The sequence below is a fragment of the Microchirus variegatus genome, assembly GCF_963457635.1.
Source record: "Microchirus variegatus genome assembly, chromosome: 17".
Lineage (NCBI taxonomy): Eukaryota > Metazoa > Chordata > Actinopteri > Pleuronectiformes > Soleidae > Microchirus > Microchirus variegatus.
In genome coordinates, this window is record NC_139818.1 from 19,696,634 (window position 1) to 19,723,993 (window position 27,360).

Below are 27,360 nucleotides of genomic sequence, written 5' to 3' on the forward strand. Positions count from 1 at the left end.
ACTTTGAAACTCACATAGAGAGAATATACATTAACTAACGTGTCGGCGTGGTCGCTCATTTACAGGAGAAAATAAATAAATAAACAAAGCATTATAGAATTTGTCCACACTATCTGGAAGACAGAGGTTCTTCAAATGTTTTAGATACCTAATATTATCTTTATTATACTATATTTTTCTTTTGTTATCATCATCATAAATCTCTGTGGTGTTTATGCTCACCTTTGTGTAACATAAGGTTACACGTACAGTATTTACTGTTAACCCCAAACCTTTTTTTTAAAAGGTGTTTGTCAAACATCAGGATTGTCACATGGTGAGGAAAAACAAAAACAATGCTTTCTGACCGGGGGCTATAAACGTGTTTTTAGTAAAATTTGAAATAGAAAGGGCCGTAGGTCAGGGGAAGCATTTAGCCACCGACGTAAGGTTGACGAAAGCACGCGACGCGCAAAATCAGACACACAGACTCACGGAGGCTGAAGTCAGGCCAAACAGAATAGCCGTTTTTAAAAAAGCCCTTTTTGATCACAGCACCTGCTGTGAGACAGAGGGAGGGCGCTCGACGTTATGGCATCAAAGAGGATAAATCCATCCCTTGACCTGTGCTACCTGTGCTCGACCTGCCGCAAACACCAATAACGCTCCGTTTAGAAGGAAACTTCTCGATTGCTTTCAAATATTTTCTCTCATTTCTATGAAATAATAAAAACGAAAAATACAGCATACATTTGTACCTCTGAGTCCCCTTATTTTCCCACACCTTCAAGTTCAACGATTTAAAATACCCTGACCAGTTTGAAACGAATGATTGCAATAAGCACTTAGTACAAAAACAAATGATTTTTACCAATACTGAATCCCGTTGAACATGTAAGCTATATTTAGTGCTTTGCAGTAAGTACAAAGCTTACTGACGTACATCCTTTTGGGGGAATAATGGTAAATATAATAATATAATATAATCTATCATCATTTACACACAACACATTTCTCCCGTTTATCTGACTTTGGCTCCGTAACTCACAGCCATTTTCATACACAGATCTACTTAAAGCTACAAAACTGATGTTTCTGACTCAGACCAAAGTTCTCTCAGCAGCAGATGGTGTGACTATTTGTCTGTCAGTGTGTGTGTGAGAACACAGGTGTTTGTCTATTACAGCAGAAAAAACAGTTAATTCATTAGTTAATTAAATGCCTGTCCATCAAAAGTTTAAAAGTGTCTTCCGAGTCGGAGAGCATCACTTTCATACAATCATAGAATTGCTTTTGTAGCCTTTTCTTGACCGGGTATCAGTCCAGACATTTCATTTTCATAATATTCTCCAAGTGTGTGAAGTAAAATCTGTGATACAACACTTTTTCGTTATCCAGCCCCCACTTTAAAGTCTTAAATCCACACAACCTGTTGACGTCCACTTCCCGTCTCCTGCACATCTTCCGTTATTGTTCGTCTGTCTCAATTTGTACCTCTCCCTTTCTCTCATCAATGAATCACTCCTTCACTCTCTCAGTCTGTGTCTTGGGGAGAAGGAGGGACATGCAAAGGAGAGGAGAGCAGCCTGGGAAGAGACGGAGGGTAAATCAAAGTATAAGAATGAGACTGAATTAAACGGTGGCAGAGCAAACTAAATAGGGTTAATAAAAACAGATATAGAGGAGCGAGCGAGAGAGAGAACAGGATGGAGGGAAGGTGAAGTAACTTGTCAAATTATATGCATCTGATGAGCTAATGGGATGATCCAGCTAATTTGCTCTGAAGGAATGAGACATTGACTTTCCTTCACCTTCCTTTTTAACCTTTTTGATCCCAATTGTCTCATTGTAATCCAGTGTCTTATTAGTCCTCCCTCACCTGTCAGTGAGTTTCTTCAGCGCCCTCTCGATGTTCATTCGGTGTCCCACACGTGTCACTCCCAGATCCAAGAAGTCGTCCTTAGTGAGTGAAGGCAGATGTGATCCGTCGATCTCGTTGTCTATAAAACGCTCTCTGTGCTCGCCCAGGTTTAGATAAGCCAGCCAGTCTGCAACGTCATACTTGGTCCAGTAGGGCAACGGCTTCACTGCGAATGGTTTGGCTGGCGGAGGCGGGGTTAGCTGGGGATAGTTAAGACAAGTGGGGCTGAGGGGCAAGTGCATGGGGGAGGAGGCTCCGGAGAGAAAATGGGTGGGAGACAGAGAGCGGGAGACGAGGAGAGGGTTTGCACTCGGGATGCCGGATGGAGAGAAGAGTGGAGGTGTTGACGTCTTGTAGGTGTCTCCCAGAGGGAGGCCAGGAGAAGGAGGGGTGAGGGGTCCAGGGAAGTCAAAAGGGTTGTTATAGACTGGTGTAGTGGGGAGTATGGGGAGTGAGGACGGTCTGGGAGGGGCAGGGTTCACCTGTTCTGTGTTATAAATGAGAGGGCTTGGAGCGCGGCGCCGATAGACTGAAGACATCTCCTTGGTAGGACTGCACTGGAAATCAAAACTCTTGCGGATCTTGCACCGATGCTTCGGCGACGTTGGGTACGGGCAGTAGGTCGGGGAACGGGGGGAGTGGGAGTGAACCGGAGAGGTGGGCATTTGCGGAGAAGGGGACCGGGTCCAGTTGCGCTGCACTGGTACTTGAGGGGAAGGGGAAACGGAGGGTGTTGCCGATAGGTTGGGCGTCATGATTTGACAGTGCTGCGGCGAAGATGTGGGCAACGGTGAGGTGGAGCGTCCAGTCGGTGGACTATGAAATACATCACTGTAGTCTGCCGAGTACCTGAAAAACACAGAAATGCACCAGTGAATTTTAAATGATAGCAAACTTTGCTTTAAACTAGTGCTGGGAACGTTAACAGCGTCAACGCACATTAACATGACATGTTTCCATGACGACTGACCGGGAAAAGACATGTTTACGTGTCGCGGCACCGGAGTCCAAGCACCGTTTACCAGTTAGCTCCGTTAGCTGCATTAGCAACGTTAGCGCACCTACAGTCGAACTGGAGCGGTCGGTTTATTAAACGAAAAGACCAGCAAATAACCAGCGTACCTGTGTACTGCATATGTTTTTTAAAGTTTAGCGTTACTATAGACACTCATTTTAACAATCGGGAGTCACGTAAACATGACGTTATGCGCGTGTTCTTCTGGTTAGTCGACATGCAAACGCATCATGCGTTAACGTGCCCAGCACTACTTTAAACAAAAACAAGATTTTATTGTAAAAAACAAACACACCTGTGAATGGTGGGTGACTTTGGAGAGTGGCTCCAGTCATCCATGCTCTTCATGCCGCCCATCTGGTGCAGCTTGGAGCTCAATTCGTTGATGATGCTGGCCTTCACACCTGAGAGAGGCGAGTGCAGCCTGCGGCCCTCCAATACCACCCCACCTCTCTGCACAACATCGACTTGTCCGTGCACTTCAACCTCCCCCCAGCCCAACGACCGAGACTCCACAGGCCTCTCTAAACACGCGGTCAGAGCTGTGCTAAAGCCGTCCAGCTTACGCCTCCTCTCATCTAAGAGAGCTCCTTCTATCCTCGCATCTTCAAGATTGTTTTGTCTCTGTAACTGCAAGGGAGCGGGGTTGGTGCTGTTCTGCCTGCGAAGTGCTACAGACGGAACCTTCCCTCCTCCTCCCCCCTCCTTGTAATGAGTCATCTTTGGAAACACAGGGTTTTCCATTTTGGCATTGTGCACCTCATAAGTTTGTCCACCTGAGAAGGTTGAAGAAGAATCCTGATGTTCGCCGCTTTTCTCTCCTCCTCCTCCGACCCCTCCCCTCTCTCCTCTCAGCCCGCCCAGTCCTAGCATTTCTAAATGGTGGTCGCTACTGCTGTGACTGTCCAACTCCTCGATCCCAGAATCCACCACACCGTCTTGCCAGTCTCCGCTCTTGGGTATAACAGTGTGATGACTGTAGTCAACAACTTTACCCCCCGTGCTGAGGCCGACCCTGGGCCCGGCGATGCTCATGCTGTAGTCAGAGGACACGGGTGACGTTGTGGTGGTAGAGGCGGCAGCAGTGGTTGTCATGGTTGTGGTAGCATAAGACATAGTGGTGGTGAGGGCAGCTGTACCTCTATCCTGCGCTGGGATGTGGCCAATTACTAAAGGGTCATTGGGGCTGCTGTAATAGTGATGAGAATGGGACATGGGTTGGGATCTGTGCAGTGATGTAGGAGGTAAAGCAGCTACAGAGGATGAGGGAAATATCTGTGGGGATGGATATGATGGAGAAAATGCAGACTGTGTGAGATTGGCGACCTCACTGTCGTAGGAGGTAAGGCTGGACGTCGCAGAGTCACCACCTTGTGATGAGGATTGGGGGATATTCGACGGCTTAGTAGATGGAGGAGGTGGTGGGGGAGGTGGAGCAGCAGCAGCAGAACCATGACTTGGGTGTTGATGCCTCTGATCGAACCCTTGACCTCGCCCATTCTTACCATTAGCAAACTGTAAAGGTGGGGGTAAGGGATCTGCAAATACAAACTCGTCATCTGCGTCTATTGAGGGAGCTGGTGGAGGGAGAACCATCAGTCCTAGACCTCCACCCACCCCTGATCTGACGTCTGCCATAGCTTCATCTGTCTGTGCTGGGGCTGTGGGGACAGTGTACTGAGGAATGTAGCTGGCGGTGGGGGCGGTGTCCATCTGCAGAAAGGAGGGTCTCCGGGGCACTGGTTGAGCTGGTGGTGGAGGAGGAGGATGCATGGATGGAGCGCGTCTGCCGTCGTACATCTCCTTCTCTCTCTCCCTGGGACTCTGCGGGTAATACTGGTTTGAATATTGAGTGGTTCTGTCCTCTGAGAAGCGAACTCTGAGACCTTCTCTGGGTCCTCCTTCTTTTTCTCTCTCCATCCGTTCCCCACCTCCACCTCCCAAACGTAATATCCGTGGCGACTGCGGTCGACTCAGAGATGCAGGTGAGGTGGTGGTGGAGCTTAACTGGAGAGACACTGGGGAAGTGTAGGCTGACTGTGTAGGGGTAGCAAAGAGGGAGGGAGCTGGGGTCTGAACAGGAGAGGGGAACACTCCTACTGTGGACATCTGGCGACCAAAGTGTCTGTCCTCTCTACGCGTCCTGCGGTCGTCTTTTAAGGCCCTTTCTCTTGCAGCCAGGGCTAAGCCAAGTGGGGATGAAGGGTCCAGAACTTTCCCTGTAAGCGGATGGATGAAGGTAGTAGCTGGTTGAGTGCCATGTATCGTGGGGGCAGATTTGGGTTGTCCGTCCTGATCAAGGACAGGGGAGGAATATTCAGGCAGGCCAAATGCTGGGGGCATGCTGCTGGAATAGTTGACGTAGCTGTCTCCAGAAAACATGCCCTCATCTATAGACTTTGATGGACGCAGTCGAGGTGTGGGTACTTCGATTTGTGAGCTCTGCAAAGGCTGAATTCTTGTCCCTTGTGCTCCTGCTCCATCTCCTCCTCCTCCTGCCTCTCCTTGAATATCTTCCTCAGATGATAGGAAGAAAGAGGCACTCTTTCTTCTCATATCTCGAAAGCGTTCTCTTTCTCTGCGCGCTCCTCCTGCTCCTCCAAACCCTGTACCAAAGTTTGACGTGTAAACCAAGTTTTCGAGGTTTTGCTGTGAGGAAACGGAAGGAGGAGCTGTTGATGCAGGAAAAGAAGATGGTGTCGGGGCCTGAGGTGGCGAGGATGTCAGTGGCGAGGGTAGACTGGTGTTGGGGCTGTCTGGGGTTGCATCTGCTGAGGTTTGCCCTTCTACATCCTGGGAATTCTCAGCATCCACGCTGCTCCCCTGGCTGCTTCGGCCACTGCTACTGGTTGAGGGCGCTTTGACGATGATGGTAGGGATAGGGATTGAGCTTTTCTCTTTGGCACCGCCTCCTTTTCCTCTGTGCTGTCGCAGCCCATCTTCTACTTTTGACTGCTTCATCAAAGCTCCTCGACCGCCCCTTCTGGCAGCCCCCCTGCTAACCCCTCCACCCTGCTCCCGGTTGGCCATCTGCGGTTGGTGTTGCGGGGCTTGTTGCGCCTTAGGCTTAGCACTTGTCGGTGGTGTGGCACTGCTATAGCCTCTCCTTAACCCTCCCATCTTGCCACCACCTCTACGTGGTGCATCTGGCTCTTTGGCACCCAGTCCCTCTGATTGTCTCCTGAGGGTGGAGACCATCATCTGCTGGTTCATCATAGCAGGTCCACCCCTCTCCCAGCCAGCTTGAGGAGGATGCCCTGGCTGGGAGTGGGGCTGGTAGTGGGCTTGAGACACAGGAGGGATGGGCATAGCAGGCCCTCTGACAGGATGAGGCCCTGCAGATAAAGGTGGCTCTGGAGCAGATGTGTTAGGGGGTGGGGGGATTTCCTCTGGTCCTGGCACCGACAAGCTCCGAGCCAACTTCATAGCAGGTGGGTGGAGGTACTGCCTCTCCTCCTCGGTTACACCTGACCACACAGACACAGGCAGTTACAAACACATACTGAGCAAGAATAAATATCCATGATAATTGCAGTTACCAATCGATTTTTGCCGCATCATGACGGCATGCTGAGGTCCATGGCCTGGCTGAAAGTGAGCTTGGTTGTAGCCAAAACCTGGTCCTTGTTGTACTGTACTCACAGAGGACTGCTGCTCATAGGGTTGCTTCAGGTGTTGAATTCCAAAGGAAGGAAAATAAAGAGGAGGAATCATTTACTCAAACATAATAATAATAATAATAATAAAATTATATTGTTTTATTTTACAGTAAAATGCACTACAGTAAAGTAATAGTGTATCAGACAGAGCATAGCTGAATAGACAACCTGACTCACAGTTAAACACATGTTTTTATGTGGGTGGTCTATTGTCAATCACTTTCTCGAAAGCACAGTGGAGGGGAGACAACACTGCGCTCAGAACAGTTTCATAGATACAGTAGGAGTCTTTTTTAAATAGCATTAGTCACCCATCTGACTAAATATGTGCTGGATCTTTAGCAGTGAATAGACTTTGTCTGGTACTGTTGGACAGTGAGGGAGGTCCATGGGTGTACAGTGTTTGTAAATGGAAGGCGATCACAGGATGTTATCGTTATGATGCTAACTAGAACCATTTGTTAGCCATTATTCCCAACAGTACCTCATTGGAGACATTGGGAACAATGCTCCTGCTCCGGTCCCTCTTCCCCCCATGACCTCTCTGGCCCTGGTTGTCTGGTGTAATGGTGTTCTGGGCAGCAGCCAAGATTTCATCCAGTTTATCTAAAACAAAGCCAGAGAAGGGGCCGGGGCCACAAGTGAAGGGTAGAGGGAGGATGTGAGAGGAGAGAAACACAAAGAAGAGGAGGATATCAGTGAGCCCACTTTGTCCTCTCAAGGTATAAAAACACTGGACCGGTTTAGACTTGGTATTGACACTGTTGCCCTCAGTGATGCGATTGTCCTTTGACAGCACGTGATACGATCTGGTGTCCCTGCACTGCACTCAAACGCACACATCTGTTCACAAGAAGAAAATTATATTTATGACTGTGCAGATGTGATGACAAACATGCTTGTGAGCTACTTGCACTGCTGTAACGTAATGAGTATGATATTAACTCATAAAAGGTGGTCAGCTCAGGAGTCTCTAATGAGTCCCCAGAACGGATTGTGTTCATGCAGCTCATTAATGTGTCCTCAGACTTCCTGCGGTGCAACTGCAAGGAAGCAGGGTCGGTGCTATGATGACGCATTCAGAATTAATTGGGGGCATTCAGACCTGTACTTAGCGTAATCTGGCCGCGATCACTCAGGACTGATGTTAATACCAGGTCTGAAGGGTCTGAGCGATTGATTTCTTACTCAGTGCCATCTGATAGACTGTCCTCTTCTTATCAGGAGCCTGAGAGGACTCATAGTCTATAAAAAAAAAAAAAAAGACGAAAGAAATGGCATCAAACAGGCTGAATTTTAATTAAAGCTCGGGGGCTGATGGTTGCAGCGATAAAGGTGATAAAGATATTCACCTGCTTTCTTTTTCCATGGAGATGCAGCTGTTACAGTAGCATGCATAATTTGGGAAACAGAAATTAAGTGTGACAGGAATTGCTGTGCAGTGACGTGTATTAAGCAGATGAAAGGATGAAATACATACTCAGACACATGTGAGGGTGTGAACGCTGGTGTGATGGGGAGGGAACGCGATGAGGACAGAAATGACAATGAGCGCACACGGATCTATGATTCTCCCACCTTTGTCCACTGTATGCAGCACATGTGATGACAAAAGGAAAAGAGATGAAAACAAAGATGAACTTGTGAATGATGATCTCCGTCAAAGTATTAACAACAACATGATTTCCCCAATTAGCCATTATTGGTGGAAAAGAAAGCACCCACACTTAAATCATTTCCTTGGCTTTCTGCATCAACTTGGTTAATATTTAATGCTGTGTTTCCCTATAGTGCCACAACACTGAAGCTACTAGCCCACCAAAAAGAAGCCTTTTTTCAATGTGTCCTCCCCCACACCCAAACTATTTGGGGGACATAAATTTAATTTAGTTTGTTATATATTCTCTCCAGATCTTTGCTCCTTTTTATTCTCAAGTTTCAGTTCTGTGTCTCCTTTATCGCCTTACCCATGTCTTCCAGCTCTGATGTCATCGACTTGGAGCGGAGGGCAATGGCAGGAGGAGTCAGTCTCTTAGTCTGCTGAGGAGCTGCCAAGGGGAGGTAAGCCAAATGCAGACTTAATGTTTAGTATTCTTGTATACACGTGCAGACAACCACGATGCGAAAAGGCTTTCAGGGTTTATTGTACAGAACAGAAACAACATGAGGAAAAATCTCAACCCTCACCCCTCTTCCGGGTGGTGTCCTCCAGCTCAGGGTTTCGAGCCACCATCACAACTTTCACCATGAGGTTATTGCCGCCCTGGCGGATCATGTTGACCACCTGCCGGTGGCCGACCTTCACCACATTCTGGCCGTTCACCTGGAAGACACGGACGCGCGGGAGAAGTGAACTCAGAAGAGAAGCTGACATGTTATTGCACTGCTTTCTGTCTAAATAATGTGGCCAGTGGTAAGTGTTTTGGCATAAGTTAATGTTTTCTTTCAGGCAGCAGCACAGTTACAAAGATTTGGGCAGAGACATCGTTGAGTCATATTAATTTGAATACCAGTCAGCTGTTCCCGTCAGATTTGTAGCTCTGGAGTGTAACATTTAGAGGATAAGTATGTTAGTATAAGTGTATAACATTAAATAAATAAATGAAGGGCCCTTTAATTGAAGGGCCTTGATTAAGGATTTATGGAGGCCACCATCTTGTGTTTGGCATCTTGAAGCGACTCCACCCACATAAAGACAGCGTGTCAATCAATGAAGAAGAAGGAGGAAAAGAAGAGAAAGAGGGAGAGAGTTGTGAATGAGATCCCCAACATGCTTGGGAAAGGGACGGGTGAATGGTAACGATAGCAAGAGAGTTTTAGAGAGGAAAAAAGTTTAGTGCAAATAAATGTGGGCTTCTTGCTGAAGGACAAAGTCATTAAAACTCAGGACCTTGGATTTTGTTCCGTGTGTAAATGCACAACTTTCTCACCTCAATGAGGAAATCCCCCATCCTCAGGCCCACTCTCCACGCCACACCCCCTTCATCAACAGACTCCAAGTACTGCAGCGCTGGAAACGCTGGCGTCGGAGTGAACTCCTCTATGGGAGTCTGGGCTGAGGAGGATGAGACAAAAAAGAAAACGACAAGCATGAGTGGACAGAGTTAACAAGAACACAGGTTTGAGAATGTGAGAGGAATGAGAAAGAAAAGAAAGCATATGAGAGTAAAGACATTTACAGAGACTGAGATGAATGAATCTTGTGTAAGAAACTCACCTTTGGCTCCTCTGAGCACAAAGCCAAAGCCCTCATTGTCTTTCTTCTGTAAAAGCACTGTCTTTTCCTTAATAATGTAGTCACTAAGAGGGAGCGAGAAGAGACGAGAAGAGAAAAGGTAAAACAGAGTTGGGAGTAAGATTCGCAGAAGCCGAGCGATTTGGAGAGGAAGGGAGCTCTGTGCTCTCTGTGGCAAAACACAGGTGGCACTGTCATGCAAACAAAACATTGTCTGACAATGGAAAACAGTTACACTGACCGACATTGTGAAGTAACACTGCAGCAAAGGATAATGTAGTTGAAGAATGGCACACAAAAAGCACTAGTGCACAAAAAAGGGGTTGATGGTAGGGACACAGTTCTTGTCACAATGAGAGGGAATGCACATGAGATGCTATATGAGGGACTAATCCAGTTGGAGCCGACGAGCACTGGGCTAAGGGGGAAAAAGCACATTAGAAAAATGTGCACATACACTTCACTGATAATGGAAAACTCCAAATGCGCCCAAATCGCCGCATTAGCTTTCACCGCCTCTGGCAGCCTCTGCTTTATACCAATACCGGCCATACATGACACGTCAAATTATGCACGAGGAAAAAAAAGTTGGGCAGGCCTCGAATATCCCACCACAAACAGCTCCTCTCGCTCAAAGACTGCAAACTGTGAGGGGAGAAATCCTCATGAGCACAACAACACTGTGATGCAGTCCTGTTGTGAGACAGTTGGAGTCGTATATATCGACTGGCCCGGCAAACTCCTTCATTATTCTATTACCATGACTGTGACTTTTGGCCAAGCTGCTTTTACAATGCTTCCTCTAATATGGGGGCTGTTTAAATGGACTCTGCACACAAGCCACAGCTCATGACTCATTTCTGAACCTGATTTTCTAACGACGTTAATTCACCCAGGTTCAGTTGGAGAGCCTGGAGCTTGAGCTGAGGCGTATAATCGAAGAGGAATTCCAGATATTTAATTCCTGGGTCGTTTATTTCTGTGTTAGCTTGTTCTGCTCAATGTAAGTGACCAGGCCACTCATTCAAGAATTGCCTTTATTTACAGCAATGGCTTAGCTGTAGTGATGCTGTAGTACACTCAGCAAGGACATTATTTCCCACTGGAAGAGCCCCCCCCCGTTAAACGGGACTTTTGGGATTGATGACGAGTAGCGAATACAGTCGTTTAAATATGTCAAGCACCACTTACTCTCAATTCAGATATAAATACTGCGTACTTTTCAGACAGAAAAACCCAAAACAGCGGTGCCAAATTGAACCTAAATGTAAATCCAACACGACGACTTGATTGGCAGCTTGGCAACACAGCGTGTAGTCAGACTTGTCTTGATAACTCAGCCTTTAAACCACTTATTGAAAAATCAGTGTATCGTTTAACTGTGCCAATATGTTATTTTTAAGTTTTTGGCTTTCTGGCACAAAAGCTGTTCCAATTAATTTTGCCTCTGTCGCTCCTGAAAGCAAACCAAATTATTGTACGGGCACTAAATTAGCAACAACAGTGTAAAACAATTAAACAGTGTCTAATACAGTGCAGTTTCATCTATTAAAGTTGGGTGGTGGGATCGCAGAGGTACAGCAGAGTCATGAACGTTGGCCTGAAGATCCAGACTTCGACACCAAGCCGTAACTTTAGCACTGAACAGACGATCGCTAGTTTCCCCTACTGAGGTCCATCCCTCGTGTGTGTGTTCTCCATCAATGTTACTGTTTCGCCAACGCACAGCCGCCTTCCAGCCATCTGCTCCTCACACCTCATTCCTTTTTCTCTCACCCTGTCCTCCATCATGCTTTTCCCTTTCTGAAGATCAAAGTAACATAGAGTGGGCGGATGGATCCTTCGGGGTTCGTCATCTGTCCACTTCCACGAGGAGGGGGAAACCGTGGACCGGCGTTTGCTCCTCCAGGTGATTCTAAGGTGCGTTTGCTGACTTGCACACCTGGTTTAACGTTACACAAACTGCTCAGCTCATCAGCCATCAGCACATTGATAACCGGGGTCGATTAGAACCATGAAAAGTGCAAATGTCCCCGGTTTATCGTTTCACTTAGTAGGACGCTGTGTCTTTGAACTAGCTGCATTAGCGCTGTAAGACTACTCGAGTTGTTATGTACCCTCCTGAGTCATCCTCTCTTCTGTCTACAATTACTGAGGGAAAAAAAGCAACTTTTTAACCATTCACCTGCTGAATGTACATGAAGATTACATGGGGGGGGAAATACCCACAGAGCCCGCCTCAAGTGACAGATGTTACAGTGAGAGTGGACAAGAGACAAATGAACAGTGCATATGCACAGAGTTCATGTACAGCAGTAACACGGTCATATACACTCATATGTGAAGACCACACATACATTATTTAGTGTATATAGTCCCAGCCACACACACACAAATGCAAATTCATGCACAGAAATGACAGGTATCACAAATATTGCACACTTGACATTCATCTATGTGGACAATCAGAATATCACATATTTGAATGACACGGTGGCATTAATGTAAAAAAAACAAAAAAAACAATATGGGATATGGCAGTAGCATTTTCAAAAAAGGGAAGAGGGATCAACGGCGAGGTGCTGGTGAATGAAAAATATCTACTTAAAGAAATCATGACTCAAAGAGAACGAAATACACCCACACTGTCTGACTGAAATGCATCAATATGTGTTCCCTTTCATGCAATGACACACACACACAGGCAAAGACACAGAAATAAAAAATGCTGCAGAGTCTCCATTCAATAGCCACTTCCGTCCCACAGATACACACATGCATGAAAATACGAATTTAAGACACACGCACGCACACACACACACACACACACACACGCACACACACACACACACACACACACACGCACAGACAGAATAGATAGCTTATTAATCCGTCTTTGAAAAGGCACAGCCTCTCAATAGCATCATCTACCTCTCCCCTCTCTCCATTGTCCTCTCCTCACATCCATAGCCAGCCAATGAATGAGGAAACAGCCGCTACCTGTAAATGAACCACACGCTCCTGTTTCTGGGGCCCAGTGACGGCCACGAAGAAGAGAGGGAGAGAGAGAAATCTCTCTCTCCGCATCCCCCCATTGCCATGTCCCCCCCTCCTCTATCTCGCACGCTCTCCATCACCTCCTCCTCCTCTTCCTCCTCCTCCCACCTCCCTCCCTCCCTCCCTCCTCATGATGTTCTTCTAGCGAGAGCTGAGCCGGAGAGCGAGAGAGCCGCGAGAGTGGAGATGGAGAGGAAGCAAGAGAGGAGAGAGAGAACATGATGCTTTGCAACCACGCATACATCAGACAAGGCGAAGACAATGAGAAAGAGAGACAGATAGAGAGAATACCAGCGATTATCACAACAGGGAGAGTGTGTATTGTGCGGCGGATGACAGGAAGAGGGTTTGGTTGCAAAGTAGGGGAGATGGAGAGCTGAATGTGCGGGGGATGGGTATGAATGTACAGCGGCTGAGAGGAAACAGAGAGAGACTTGCATTTGCTCATTGACTGACTGCTGTATCACAGACACACAGCTGATTCCCACCGTGGATTTACACACACACACACTTGCCAACTTTCATCTCACCCCCCCCCCCCCCTTTTCTCATCTAAACCAGAACTGTCATCACCATACGGACTAACAAACACTACCAATCTCTCTCCTTTTCTCTCTGAAACAGTAATTGACATTCTCCCAAATGCCGAGCTGCAGGGGGGGTGGGGGGGTGGATCGCTCCGGATCACCTTGCTCTTAACTGAGCACCACTTCACCACAGTGCCGCAATTACGCTTAACCAACTTAACACAGGTAACATAACCACGACGGCTGCGTTCTCCATTTAGAGCACAACTGCAGCTGCGTTTCAACACCAGCTCCACTCTGATGAGAGGCTGCAAAAAAAAATCCTCGGGTGGCAACTGGTAAGTCCGTCTCATTAGCCATGGGGTTTAAGCAATGTTTGGCGTTTCAGCCTCCTCATGACTCATCAAGAGACAGGTGTTTAAACACACAGCAATATTTAAAAAAAAATCTCAGCCAACAAACAAACGACTGCAGTTGGCCAAGACAGCTTTTCCACACAGATGTCACCGAGGCGAGGAACCCCACCTCTGTGTCTCTCATGACAACAATATTGTGTTTGAGGAATGTGGATGGAAGCGACAAGTGTGTTGTGTGTTTGGGGGGCAGAGCCAAAAGAGGCAGAGCTGGAAATGACATGGCTGCTCTTTGTGTTATCAGCACTGATGTAAAACAATAGAGAGAGCGTCGTTCAGGATCAGCGGAAAACAGTCAGTTTAATGCGAATGAGTGTATGAGGGAGTCACACGTGAAAATGAAGTTGTTCACTGGCAAGTGTGACACAGGCTGCAGCCAATCAGGTTTTATATTTATTTATGGTAACACATTCAGCCTTCACTAGGTGCTTACTAACATGGATATAAGTAGCATACTAGCCCTTAGTAAATATTAACACGTTATGTAGGAAAAATCTTAATTAATGTCGTAATAGAGGTAGAATTAGGTTATGTATAATAAGGTGTTAATACGTGCTTAATGATTACTAATAAAGGGCTAGAACGCTACGTCTATGCATGTTAGTAAGCACATAGTTAATGGTGAATATGTGTTCCCTAATCTAAAGTGTTACCTTTTTTATTTATCATTAATTCATCTCAAAGGACTGTCATTTAGAATATCTCAGTTTACTACAGATAAATTATTTGAATATGAAAGATAAACAACACATGAGGATACTTTATGAGAAGGAACACGTTTTACTAGAATAACATATTACACAATTATAGCTATTAGCATGGGACCTATAAATTGTATTTATTAAAATCTGTTATTCCCGTTTAATAGGATTTTTAACCATTTGGACTAAACATCTGCCTTTTAGGCCTCACTTAAGAGAGACCACCATGCAGAGACATTCGTCATTAATCTACAGCAACCTTCCCACTGCTGTAGATTAATGACGAACGTCTCTGCCCACGTAAAACCCTTTGCATACGCCAATGAAGAGGCAGCAGGAAAGTGGAGGAGTCTTTTTTTTTCCACACCACAGTCTCACCATCAGACGTCAGTCACAAACCAAGGGCAAGTTTTATGCTCTGGTGACAACTTATCATTTGTTTTTACCTGGGACCATCGGTGCCGTCGTAGGCTCCGACGGTGACGTTACGGAAGAGCTTCCTCTTGGCTTTCTCGCTGCGAGACTCTGCGAAAGGCAACGAAACATATGCTCCCATCAAACTTCACCTTCTGTCGTGACACCGCCTCTGTTTGTCTGTTTGTAGAAGTGTTTCCAGCATGAGACTAAAATTAATCAAAACGTATTTACACCACCTTTTTTTTTGGTGTCTTCAGCTCGACATATGTTTGCTTGTGCAAAAGTGTTGGATGTTACAATGACTTAGAGATGCTTTTATTAAACCTTTGTGTGCTATTGTTTATAATTGTGCGTTTTATCCAAAACATATTAATAATATGTTCCTTTCAGTCTATAAATGCACAAACAATAAAAGAAATAAATGTCAAATCAGACTTAAACTAATTATAAATTATTAGTGATTATTATGCACTGATTAACTGCACAAATGCACTTTATGTCCACAATGACTTGTGTCCATTACTGCTTTTTTAACCTTTTTTTAAATGCACCTTTTTGTACGTTTTTATTGATGTTTTCATCGCTTATTTTTATCAAACAAATTCTAGGGTATAGGTAGCACACAGAGACCCGACTACTGTATTTCATTCATCATGTAAAATCATGTTAAATGACAATAAAAGCATCCTTGATCCTTGATAAATCCTTATAAAAGAGCCTATACATTAAGATTTGCTATGAAATTTTCTAAATAAAATGTGAAGATGAAGCTCCAGCTGGTTCTTCTGTCTTACCTGATCGATTGTCTCTGTTGTGAGCAGCAACTTCTTCCACACAGTCTGAAGGAAACCAGCCCGTGCGTCCTTTCACCGTTCCCTCCCAGTATCCCCCTTCACCTACACTTAACACTTAGAGAGACGAACAAACAGATTTGGGATGACTGGATGCTGGAACTTGTTCTTCTTAAGTGTGTCTAACTGTGTTAACTGCAGAAATTACAGATAATGAACACTTAAAGTAAAGAAGAGAATATTAAGGACATTTTTAAAAGTCTTGTGTGGATGTTCTGTGGATGACCTTGTTTATATTCTGTGGATGACCTTGTTTATATTTCAGTGTGTGGTTTGGCTCCGGCTCACCTTTAACTTTATCTCCTATGCTCAGAGACAGCTCTCTGTCTCCACTGGCTGAGTGGGCACGACTGGCCACATACACTCGCCCTGGCACCGCACTGTACATACGCTTTATCTGACCTCCACCGCTGCCCGCAGAGGTCGCGCTACAGAGAGACAGAGAGAGACGGAAAGAATGCCTCTTACAAAACCATGGCATAAAGCTGTGTTACATGGTGTGGAAAAACAAAGCGAGATGACATACTGCTCGTCAGGCCACATCAGAGACAGTCGGCAGTTGAGTCATGCTGATCAGTCATAGCAACACGGAGAATTCGTGTTGCAGCTGTGTATTTACTAAGTGTCTCTCATTTAATGATAACATTTCTTACACAGCCAGGGCTCGCCTGTGTAAGCACATTTGTACAAAATGTGATCCATTGCCTTGTTTATGGCTATGTTGTGCTCATTGTTATCTCACCATGTGACTTTTCTTTTTTTTTTCAGGCTGTAAATATCTTCCACATCTTGCTCGCACAGTGTTTACTGATACCACACCTAAAATATGTGGCATTCTTGCAGATAAAGATAGTGCACATGGTATGCTACTGAGACACAAATAGCACCGTATCTGCATATAAATGATGATGATGGGTTCAGATTAGTTCAGGAAGGTGGGTCTGACATTCTGGTTAGAATAAGAACCCACCACATTCAAAAAGTATTCAGTTTGAAAAGTGAAGCCCAGGAAGTAGGACGGAAGTAGCAACTAGCCACCAGGGGGCAACTCAGCTGGTTTGAATGTAAGTATATGGATAATATAAAATTATAATAATAAATATATTATAAATTAAATATTATAAAAAATAAAAATAAATATTATAAATATAATCCCATTCTGAAAAACAATTAAAAAAAAGTTGTTTTTATTGTTTCAAATTCTCAAAATATTCGTTTTTTTTATTTGTTTTGATTGTGTCTTTCTGTTTTTTAATCATGTACTGTAACCTTGAGTGCTTTGAAAGGCGTCCTTAAATTAAATGTATTACTACTATAATAATAAAGCATGGAACATATTGAGGAGACACCAATAGGATTGACAGCTGGTATATTCCAGGGGTCAAATCACAAATCTTGAGGCATCAAAATGAAGAACTACATCCACTTTTATACAGTCTATGATCTTCCCTGCACAAGTCATTTACCTCTGCCTGCCCCGTGGCTGCCGGTGTCTCTCCTCAGTGTCACTTTGGCCTCCTCCTCTCCCTCTGGACGGGGAGCGAGTGCGATTTCTGGGGCTGCTGGAGCTTCTCATGCCTATGGAGGCTCTGCGATGGACCTGCAGGAGCACAGAAACAAATACAGAGCTCCTAAGCTGATCTGGTATCATAATATCGAGATATATACGAGAGCCATGAGTCGACGACGATACGCCTGACGGTATTCAGTACCTGTCCTGGGTGGGGATTTGTCGAGGCCTTGTTGGGCAGGATCTGAGGGTCAGACTGGGTCATGGTGTTATCGCTGTTGGCGCGCAGCAGGTGGTGGGGGAGAGGCAGCGTGTGGGAGCTCTCTCTGCGTTTGGGAACGTACTTTGGCGACTCCAAAAAGGGCACTGAAGACAGAGGGTGTGAGATATGGTGGTGAGGATGACAGTGAGGATTCAGAGGTGGAGAAGTCAGAAGTGAGGAGGAGGAAGAGGAGGAGCTCGGTTTGGAAAAGGGGAACAAATCAGGGTGCAAAAACAAGGACAAAGACAATTAAAGTCTAAAAGCCCAGTGTGTAACATCAGTAAGTTGTATATAATCACTTTAAAAATAAAAAATGCTTCTTGGTTTCTACGGTAAGAGCATGCATTTCTCCTTTTCAAGAAACCACCATAGTTCCTAGAAGCACTCGGGTAAGGGAAAGGTAATCGGAGTCGTCTTAATTGTTCCAATTTGCAGTCTCAACAAAAGATGTTGCAAAATCTTACACACTGGACCTTCAAATATTGAATTACTCCTTGAAAAGAGGAAAAGTTTGGCACGAAAGCTTACCTACGTCAGAGTCTTTGTGGTTTTTGATGATTTCCCCAAGTTCAAAGTGACCAGACATTACAGCGAGCTGCAAGCGCAGAACACAAAAATTAGATTGTACAATTTCTTCAATTTAATTGCTTTGTAGAGCTTCCCTGAACACATGTAAAATATATTTCTCAATAATAATGATGTAATGGTTCACCATTTACCTGAAAAGGGGTCTGACCATGTTTGTTCTTTGCCTCTTTATTTGCTCCCCTGTACAGAAGAACACGAACACAGCTCTCCTGCTCACACAGAAGAGGGAAAGTGAGTGGTTAACACCTTTAGGTAATTATGTAGCTAATGACAGTTTAATGTAAGGGGTCTGTTTCCATACTTGCCTTGTTGTACAGGGCAGAAATGTGAAGTGCACTGTTCCCTGAGGCGTTTTGAGAAGAAGTGTCTGCCCCATAAAAGAGCAGATGCTCCAAGTGCTGGGAAAAGCCATTCTGGCAAGCCTTTTAATGTTGAGAAAGTGATAGAGAGATCCACAATTTATCAGTATTAAACGGTATAGAAGGAGGCACCTTAAAGAGAAGAGGGTGTGCTTATATAGTCCTGTTTCAGTGCGAAAGAAAAAAAGATTTCACAAAAGAGATACACAGAGAAAGATTCTACATTTAGATCCATAATTACTCTTACGGGAAAACAGGTCAGAGCCAATTACATCGTACAATGGTGGAAAAGAAACGAAACAAACAATATTAAAACAACAGAAATGAGCTTTCAGCAACCAGGGAGGTTTCCTCATATTTTTCCTTTTCCTGCTGCGACTAAAATATCACAAGATTATGTTCAAAGTAAAGAAAGAAGACACGAGCGGCACGGCAAAACCAAAATAAAATACCATGACAACCGGCTCGCAGCACAAACGCATATCCACTATAACGTCACAGAGAATATAATGCAGGCAATGCAGCCATCTCTGCAGTGAGAAACATCGTAATTACGCAACGCTCGGTCTAAACTGGGCTCAAAGATGGTCAAGAGGTTAGAACACATGAGTCTGATGATGATTTCTCAGGGTCTGTCTTCTGATGGCAGGATAAAAATGGTACCTTATGTATTTCTTCCATTCCAAACTCCTCTTCATCTCTGTGCTATGGAAAGATAAAGGGAGGGGAGGAGGCAGAGAGAATGGAGAGATGAGTGAGGCAGGCCAACGGAGGAGAAGACAGGTGTGAAGACATGCTGAGGGACACCGAGGGCGGTGAAACACAACATCAACAACAGAGATAAGACACAGGGACGTGTGGTGCACTGCTTCAGTTTAAGTTCACACAGACAAACTTTCCACTGGTACCTGATGGCTCTCGTCCCAGCCGTTCTCGTCCCTCGTCCCCAGCTTCGCCCTGTAATACAGCAAGGTTTCACAGCATGTTGTGTCGCCCCCTGTCAGTACGGTGTGGTACAGCGGGGTCAGGACGTAGCGGTCTTTGTAGTTTGGAGACACTCCGAGGGACAGGAGAGCCTTTTCAGGGACAGAGACAATGAAGAGTATCACAAAGAAATTTAAATACAGAGAATAGAAATTTGTTTCCCAGCAATTCACTTGTAAGTTCTTATATACATAGTTATATTATATAAATATATAACTTAAATGGGAAACACTGGCCTGCAGTATTTGGGACATCTAATGGTGAGACTGCAGACGGACTTCTTGGTTCACTCCTCCTATTCTCAAAACTACAGTGGCCTTGGAATGTTTTTTGCAGAGTAAGAGTCAGCTTCAAAATATGAAAGGCATATAAAAAGGCTTTATTGTGGGTAGCAGATTACATTTTTGCCAGTAAACCCTTCTAAAAGCGACATATTGGACCTTTAATGATGCATTTATGTGGTTTTATTCAGTTTCCACATTGCCTCTCCTATTAGTGGTCGTTTATAATCTGTGACTGTGCGAACTTACGAGCAGCCCAGTGTGATTTTGAGCCCTGACGGCTTTGTGCACCGCTGTCAGACCGTCTCTGCTCCTGAAGTCCAAATGAGCGCCGCCCAGAACCAGCAGCTTGATGCCCTCCACCGACAGGCCGGACTGCATGGCCACAGAGAGTGGGGTCTCTGGCCCACAGTGGAGGTTCATGGTCAGGAAGGACGGTGGGTAGAAGAAGTGAAAATCACTTAAATCACTTACAGCATTTAATTTAAAACACAAGAATAGTTTATTAAAATGTTGAATCCATAGAGCAGGGGTCTTAATCTCAAATAATCTAGGGGCCACTGAGCGTCTAGTCTGGTCAGTAGGGGTCCGCTATTTCACAGAATTTCACAATAAAAGGCTCTTAGATGACACAGAACAATGTATATTTTACAATAAAAACATATTTATAATACAAAATTAAACTATTGCTTCAAAAACATATAGAAGTTACTAATTATTATGGCGATATTAAGTGGTTTTAAGTTCTGGACAAACTCACCTCCAGAGTCGGGGTCATGGAAATTTGGATCCAGACCTTTATCAAGGACTTTTGACATTTTCTCCATTGCTCCAGTCTGAATGTAATCCAGGAACTTCTTCAGACTGGCCTGGGGAGAAACAGAGCAAGGAGGGGTGGCTGTGAGTGAAAATTCATGTGTGTACAGTTAAGCCAGTAATGTTTAACAGTGAAGTGATGAAATACCTTTGTGCTGAGCTTTGACAGAGCCTTTTCGTCCAGGTTTGTCTGTTTGTAAACTCTGGTTTTGTACCTAAACTGAAAAACCAGAGGAAGATTCAGACTTTCAGTGACGGGATATGCAAATAAAGCAAATTAAAATGGTTAATATATGGTACATTTGGGGATCAGATAGTGTTTTTATTTTCATAAATGAGGCTGGAAACTTTAGAGAAAATATTGAAATTGCTCTGTTCCTCTTGTTAACGTCACTCTCCCACTCAAATTCACTGAAACATCAGCACAGTCTTCGAAATGAAAATATATATTTATACTGTACTTCTCTAAATGTGTATTTTTACATGTTTGTATTCAACCAGGTGGCATCTACAGTTTTCTTTAACACACGCAGCAAATATCTCAAGCCCGATATAGATCACATGACGTGGCAAAACTGCACAGTCGTGAAAAATAACGTCCTCAGATTCACAGTGCTCGTACAAATGCAGCGATATTAACATTTTACAGCCTTTAGGAATAAAAGACTTTGGTTTAAATCTCCCAGAAAAAAAAAAAAAAATCATCCTTGCTTGAATAAATAGGAGCCAGCTGAGGTCTGGTTGGTTTACAACCCACACGCTCTCTCTCTCTCTCTCTCTCTCTCTCTGAACGATATCGGTCGTCAATGAAAACCATGTGAATGGATGTGCCGTCTTTACATCTGCGTGGTAACAACATCAAACCATTCACGGGAGGTGAGGGGAGAGGACTGAGCTGATGTCGAGCAGTGGAAGTGGACCACATACAGTACAGCAGCTGCATTTAAGAGCATCACAGATATATTTTAAATATACTGGACTAATAGTTGGAATAAAGTATGGTTGTACATTGTGAGAACTCATTGATATTGACACCACTGCAATAAACGCCGCTTTGGTTACAGCACAAATCGGCATTACTCGCGTTATAAATACTTTTACTCGTGGTGCTGTGAGGAGATACATTCTAGTGTGCAGGGAGAATCTAGTTACAAGGCCTCATCAGCACACAGACATGCCCTCATATGGAACCATGTCAAGAATGTAAACGCTCTGGTCTGAAGCCAAACCCTCGAGTGCATGATAGGATTTCAGCCCCACCCCGCTCTGAACGACGCTTACTGCAGCTGCTCCACCAGAGGGCACTGTGGGATAATTCACAGCATGACACCACATCTCGGTGCAATTATATCATTTATGTGCATAATATTATTGTCATTTTACCTTTTTTGTGTGCGTTTTTACTCAGTTATGAGTCATTTTAAACTGCTTTAGCTGTAATGTGATGAAATTATCTGTTAAACGTTTTCTCACTGAATGTAAATATGTAAAATTATCCGTGCACACGGTAATAAAAAGTGGATTTTTTTGTGGCTCCATTGTGGGAATGTTAGGGAAAGGGAGGGGAGTTAATGATGCCTCAACATTTTATAGACTGTTTTAATGATTGTTTGTGAAGTCTATTTAGCAAATAAAATATTTTACCATGAGACATTGATTACTGGCAGTAGGAAATTTGGGAATCAAAATCTAATGGAAACGATTCGCAGTTTAAAGCTAAAAAATTACTTATGGACTAATTTGTCCTAATATTAATCACAACTCTTAACAGAAGCCTCAAACCTTATGCTATTTGTTCTTTATGAAGTCGTTTCCCTGCTTTTATGTGATTTGCTTGCATGTCTGGTGTTGTTTGCTAATGGGTCAAGACAAATTAGGATAAAGACCAGTGAGGACATCCATACATCCATCTTCTACCACTTTAGCTAGAGGCCATCCCAGCTGACGTAGGGAAATAAAGCATTTATCTATCCATTTATCCACGTCAGCTGACTAAATATCACTGAATCAGTGGCAACTGGTCCTGGACAATGCTTCAATGTCTTCAAGAAATCATAAACAGACTTTCTTAGTTCTCAAAAATGTAAATGTTGAAGATTCAGCGACATCTGGGTAGTTACTCCTCACTCATCTCCTCAAGTTAAATCTTCATTTTTCCACACATTCCGTCTCCGTACCTCCAGGTAAGGCACGCCTTTCTCAAAGGACTGCGAGTATTCTCGCAGCGCTCGCTCCTCCTCCAGGAACTTGGCGTCCCGTCCTTCCCCCGCGGGCTGGAAGAGGCCGTAGTTGTAGACGTCCCACAGCGTCTTGCTGAGCGACAGGATGATCTGCTGCTTGGCGTTCCACACGGTACAGTCCTGGTCAAACTGGACACACCTCTGATGGAACGGGAACACAGGGACACATTGGAGCAAACGTTAAAATATCCACAGCCAAACAGACATATTCAATTTAAATAAAAAAGGTATTTAATATAAATCAAACAGTTTTTTTTAATGCAGGACGCTAGCAGAGCCAAATAATCCAGAAGTTACAGTAACCTAGCTTAGAGTCCAATGTGAAACATAAATACTTAAATTAGCTCAATCCTAACAAACTACAACTATCTTGTTTATATGGCATCAACTTAATTTACTTCGGATAAAAGATCCCATTATTATGATTAAAATGAGTGATTATTTAGCTATTTCTGTACATTACAGAAGCTTAAAATGCAGTGTCTTTGCCTAAGTATCTCTATATTGTGATATTGATTGAATCCTTCTGTGGAGTAGCAGAAGTGCCTTCATATTCAAAGCTATCGCCTTCTTCTTCGTGTTGTTCATCACTGTTTCTCAGATCTTAGTCCACTTTATTTCTTGATTTGATTTCCTCATCTTACACCTCAGTCTCTGAGAAAAAAAAACAGTGATCTTGAGTTATAGGACTACAGCTTCATCGAGTCACTTTGGTTAAATATCTGGTCAAGCTCGTTTCATTATAGCGGATTAATTATGGATCACGATGATGGTTCTACGTAATATCAACCAAATGCATGAATGCATGAGAATGCACTGTGTGTGGAATATGAATACATTTATTTTTTAATAATTGATCATCTGCCACATTCACGGAATTAAGATGACGTATACTACTCATATAGTGTGTGCCATCAGATCTATATCACACGCCATTTATTCTCTTTACACTTAATGAAGCCACAGTCCAGAGGAGAACTGTACGTCTGTGTGATTTCACAGTGATTCCTCTACTGCTCGTCTCTCTAATTTTTTCCTGCTGCTCAGCAGGAAGACAATCTTCCTTGTGTCCTTTTCTTATTATTAAAGTCTAGAGCTGGAGGATGGAGCTGGAGTTGAGGGCTTTGAATGAGATGAATGTATGCATGGGTGCTATTGTTCCATATCAGAGCAGTGTAAGTAAAAAAAAAAAATGTGCACAGCTCAGCACACTTCCATGTACCCTCTCCTCCCCCAGCTTACAAACCCCCCATCCCCCCCCCAACCCTCGACTAGTATGCACTATTTGATAGTGTAGCTAACTCCATTGGTATGGCAACCACTTCATTAGTGGAGGCAGGCACCCGTTGCCGTAGCAATGTCTTGGTGGTCCCTGGGAGGTAAACCACGTGATTGAGGATGTGCGCGCTTATGTGTGTGTGTGTGTGCACGCTCTACAACTCACACACACACACACACACACACACACAGCAGTGAAGTTGTGTTAGTACAGTATTTTCCCAGCGTTTGTGACTAAAACAGAGAGAGGACACTCATCCCTGTGAGACACATCTAATGTAATACTGTATATTACACTGACACTTCTCTCCCCATTCCTTTTTTTTTTCTCCGTATACAATTTTCTTCGGCAAGATCTCTCTGTTGGTGCTCGTCCTCGCTCACACCTTTTTTTGGTGAAATATTATGGTATTTGAAAATGCACTTTCACTTCCATCATCAGAATCCATTTCCCACTCTCTCTCTCTCTCTCTCTCTCTCTCCCCCTCTTAACTAAGCTCTCGTCATCTCTCCTTAATTTGACTCAATATTTCCGCTCTAAGGTTTTGGGAGTGTTTGTTGGCTGTTTTTGTGTGATCCGATGATGGCGACGGAGAGCAAAGAGCAACACAGATGCCTTCTTTCTCCGAGTCACTTACTTCCCCAGCTCTCCCCAAACTCATTAAAAACCTATTAGATAATTAGCAATTACTGTTATATTGAGGGCAGATTAGCTGACATGTGGAGCAGTCGTGGCACGTTCAGGGAGTTGGAAATAAGCAGGAAAGAGGATTGGAGGAGGGGTTAGAGTTGGACACCCATTCTCCCCTGAATACGGTGTGTATGTGTGTGTGTACCTGGTATTCCTTATGTTGTGGGGACCTAAATTATGCAGACTTGATTTTTGTCCCCATAAGAAAGACACATTGAAGTAAATTACTACATTTTAAAGTTGGCTGAGGTCAGGGTTAAGATTAGGTCAGTAGTAATTATGATTAAGTTTAGCGTAAGCCTCCAGGAAATTAACGTAATGTACCCTTAAGTCAAGTAACCAGTGTGTTTGTGTGTGGGTGTGTGGCCAATTCTCAACTGCTGCCACTGTACACCGGAGCTGATGTAAGTGTGAAATGATCCCAACTTCCGTTACGAAAACAGAATATGAACTGTACCTGACGGAGGGCAGATTGTTAAATGGTGTTGACTGAATACCTGATCCCCCCCCCCCCACTTCCTTCTGGGACTCAAACGTGGGTTTTGTGGAATAACTGTAAAGCTTAGAAATAAGATCTTTGTACAGTTGTGCACACTATTTGGCTAACGCTCAAAAATGTATGCATCAAGTACCCCCTCGAGTACTTTCCAGCGACTAATTTGAAACAGATGCAGAGAAGTAAACGCAGCATTTGGGTGTGTAACAAAAAGCTGTTCTGGGGGAGAGGAAATAATTGTAGCCTCCATATGGAGAGATAGCAGCAAAAACAGGGAAGAAGGGGTGGATAAACAGAGGAATAGCACAGCAAGTCCTGAACTGACAGGGCAGCTTGAAGGCCTCACAACAAGAAATGTTTTTCCTCTGCTGATGTTGAAACATTCTTACAAATCTATGCACCAATACCCATGAAATACAAAAAAAACAATAATCCCAAAAAATGATATTTACATGTTTAATTATGTCTGTACTGAAACATTAAAATCACTGTATGGATATTATAAAATATCCTGAAATCTACAGTATATAACTAACTGTGACACTTGAATTGAACATCTTTGTAAACTCAACCTCTTTGTAAGGGATGCAGTGTGTAAAGTTCTTTACTTGCAGAAATGTTATATACTTCGGCATATAATTTGATTTATTGATCATTTGTTTTGTTTTGTTTGAAATAAGCCATTTATACATAATTTAGGCATAGAATTACAGAATCTTCCACATTTCTACAGCGGTCAAATGGTCAAACCAGCCATATTATGCTATTGAGGGGAAGTTTATAACTTAAACAAATGAGAATGTCATCATTTGAGGTATACATGAAGGTCACTGTTCCCTGGCGTTCTTGGGTAAGGGAAGGTAAAGTGAAAAAAGTGTAACGAGTCCTCTTTTAGATGTCCCTAATTCTTACACATTGGGCATTTGATGTATTTTGATGCTTCAATATATGCTAAACTGGGGGTCAAGGGGAACCTGGGATTGTGTTATGAGGAGGTGACTTTGTGACCATGTGTGAGAACGTGCACCTACTGTTTGCTTGATGTCAGGAATCCCAATGCGAAACACCATCATTGTCAGGAAAGTGTCCTCGAGAGGAGCCATGGCGGTCATGCTGCGCTCCATGAGAGCCCGTCTCTTCTGCAGCCCAGTCAGGCCTTGGTGGTGAGGCTGCTGCTTATTGGCTGCTTGGTGGTGGTGTAGCAGGACTTGATTCGACATGTAGGCAATGTTCTGGTTGCCTGGCCTCAGAGGCCGATCTGCTCTCTGTCTGCCGACAACAACGGCCGACGGTTTCACCACCTCTGCGCCTTTCCCTTCCCAGGATTGTCGTCCTCCTTTCATTTCCTTCCCCTCCGGATCCTCTAACTCTCCATTCTCAGCGTCATATCCGCCTTGCCCGTTTTCGATTTCTCTGCCCTGCTCCTCTTCCTCCTCCTCATCCTCTCCATCCTTGTCGTCCTGACTGGGATAAAAGTGCTCGTTATTTCCCAGCATCCTTTGCTGTGCGGGGTCACTGCAGAGCAGGCTGAGTGACATAGCTGTCAGGAAGACAAAACATGGCTATCCCATGAGACTGGCTTCATCCTTAGAAACATGCTGTGGGAAACAGGCAGAGAAGGGAGTAAATATCCGTCATTAACGTCTCACTGAAAGCGTGAACTTTACAAAATAAGACAAAGACACGTGCAATAATGGAAAAATTACAGTCCACATGTGTGAATGAGCACGGCGCTGGTCCACATTTCCCTTTTAGCCACTGGGAATGCATCAGGGAATAGCAGACTGATGGAAGACAGGCTATATATATATAAAAATATATATTATATATATAAAAACTCTGTGAATTTGTATCACAGGTTTTTGGCAGAAGAGATTGAGCTGGATACGCTTCACAATTTAGCTTCACGTGAGGTGAAGATCATTGCTGCCTTGTGATAATGGAGCCAGCATATGTCTGAAGCATACACCCAGGGCTATCGGCTAAGCGTGAAGCCCTTAAAGATAAAAATCCACCCTCAGTTACTCATACGCTGTAATACGCCACCACCCTGGGATGCAGGTGTTAGTTTTAAATGAGC

At 44.2% G+C, this 27,360-nt stretch overlaps 1 protein-coding gene across 1 annotated transcript; it reads right to left on the reverse strand.

The window, feature by feature from the left end:
* Window positions 1-1,513: 1,513 nt before the first annotated feature.
* LOC310938925 (SH3 and multiple ankyrin repeat domains protein 1-like) lies at window positions 1,514-26,776 on the reverse strand (the record flags this gene model as incomplete). The annotated part of the gene is made up of 26 exons (XM_083903562.1): window positions 1,514-1,565; window positions 1,859-2,749; window positions 3,211-6,382; window positions 6,455-6,581; window positions 7,059-7,180; window positions 7,763-7,819; window positions 7,927-7,953; window positions 8,542-8,622; window positions 8,762-8,897; window positions 9,505-9,629; window positions 9,792-9,874; window positions 14,954-15,032; window positions 15,719-15,832; window positions 16,064-16,203; window positions 17,242-17,375; window positions 17,488-17,651; window positions 18,076-18,142; window positions 18,267-18,344; window positions 18,441-18,557; window positions 19,158-19,199; window positions 19,403-19,570; window positions 20,009-20,160; window positions 20,520-20,628; window positions 20,724-20,795; window positions 22,753-22,956; window positions 26,312-26,776. 26 exons carry the CDS (start codon window positions 26,774-26,776, stop codon window positions 1,514-1,516), a joined length of 6,978 nt encoding a protein of 2,325 aa, XP_083759688.1.
* Window positions 26,777-27,360: the final 584 nt, after the last annotated feature.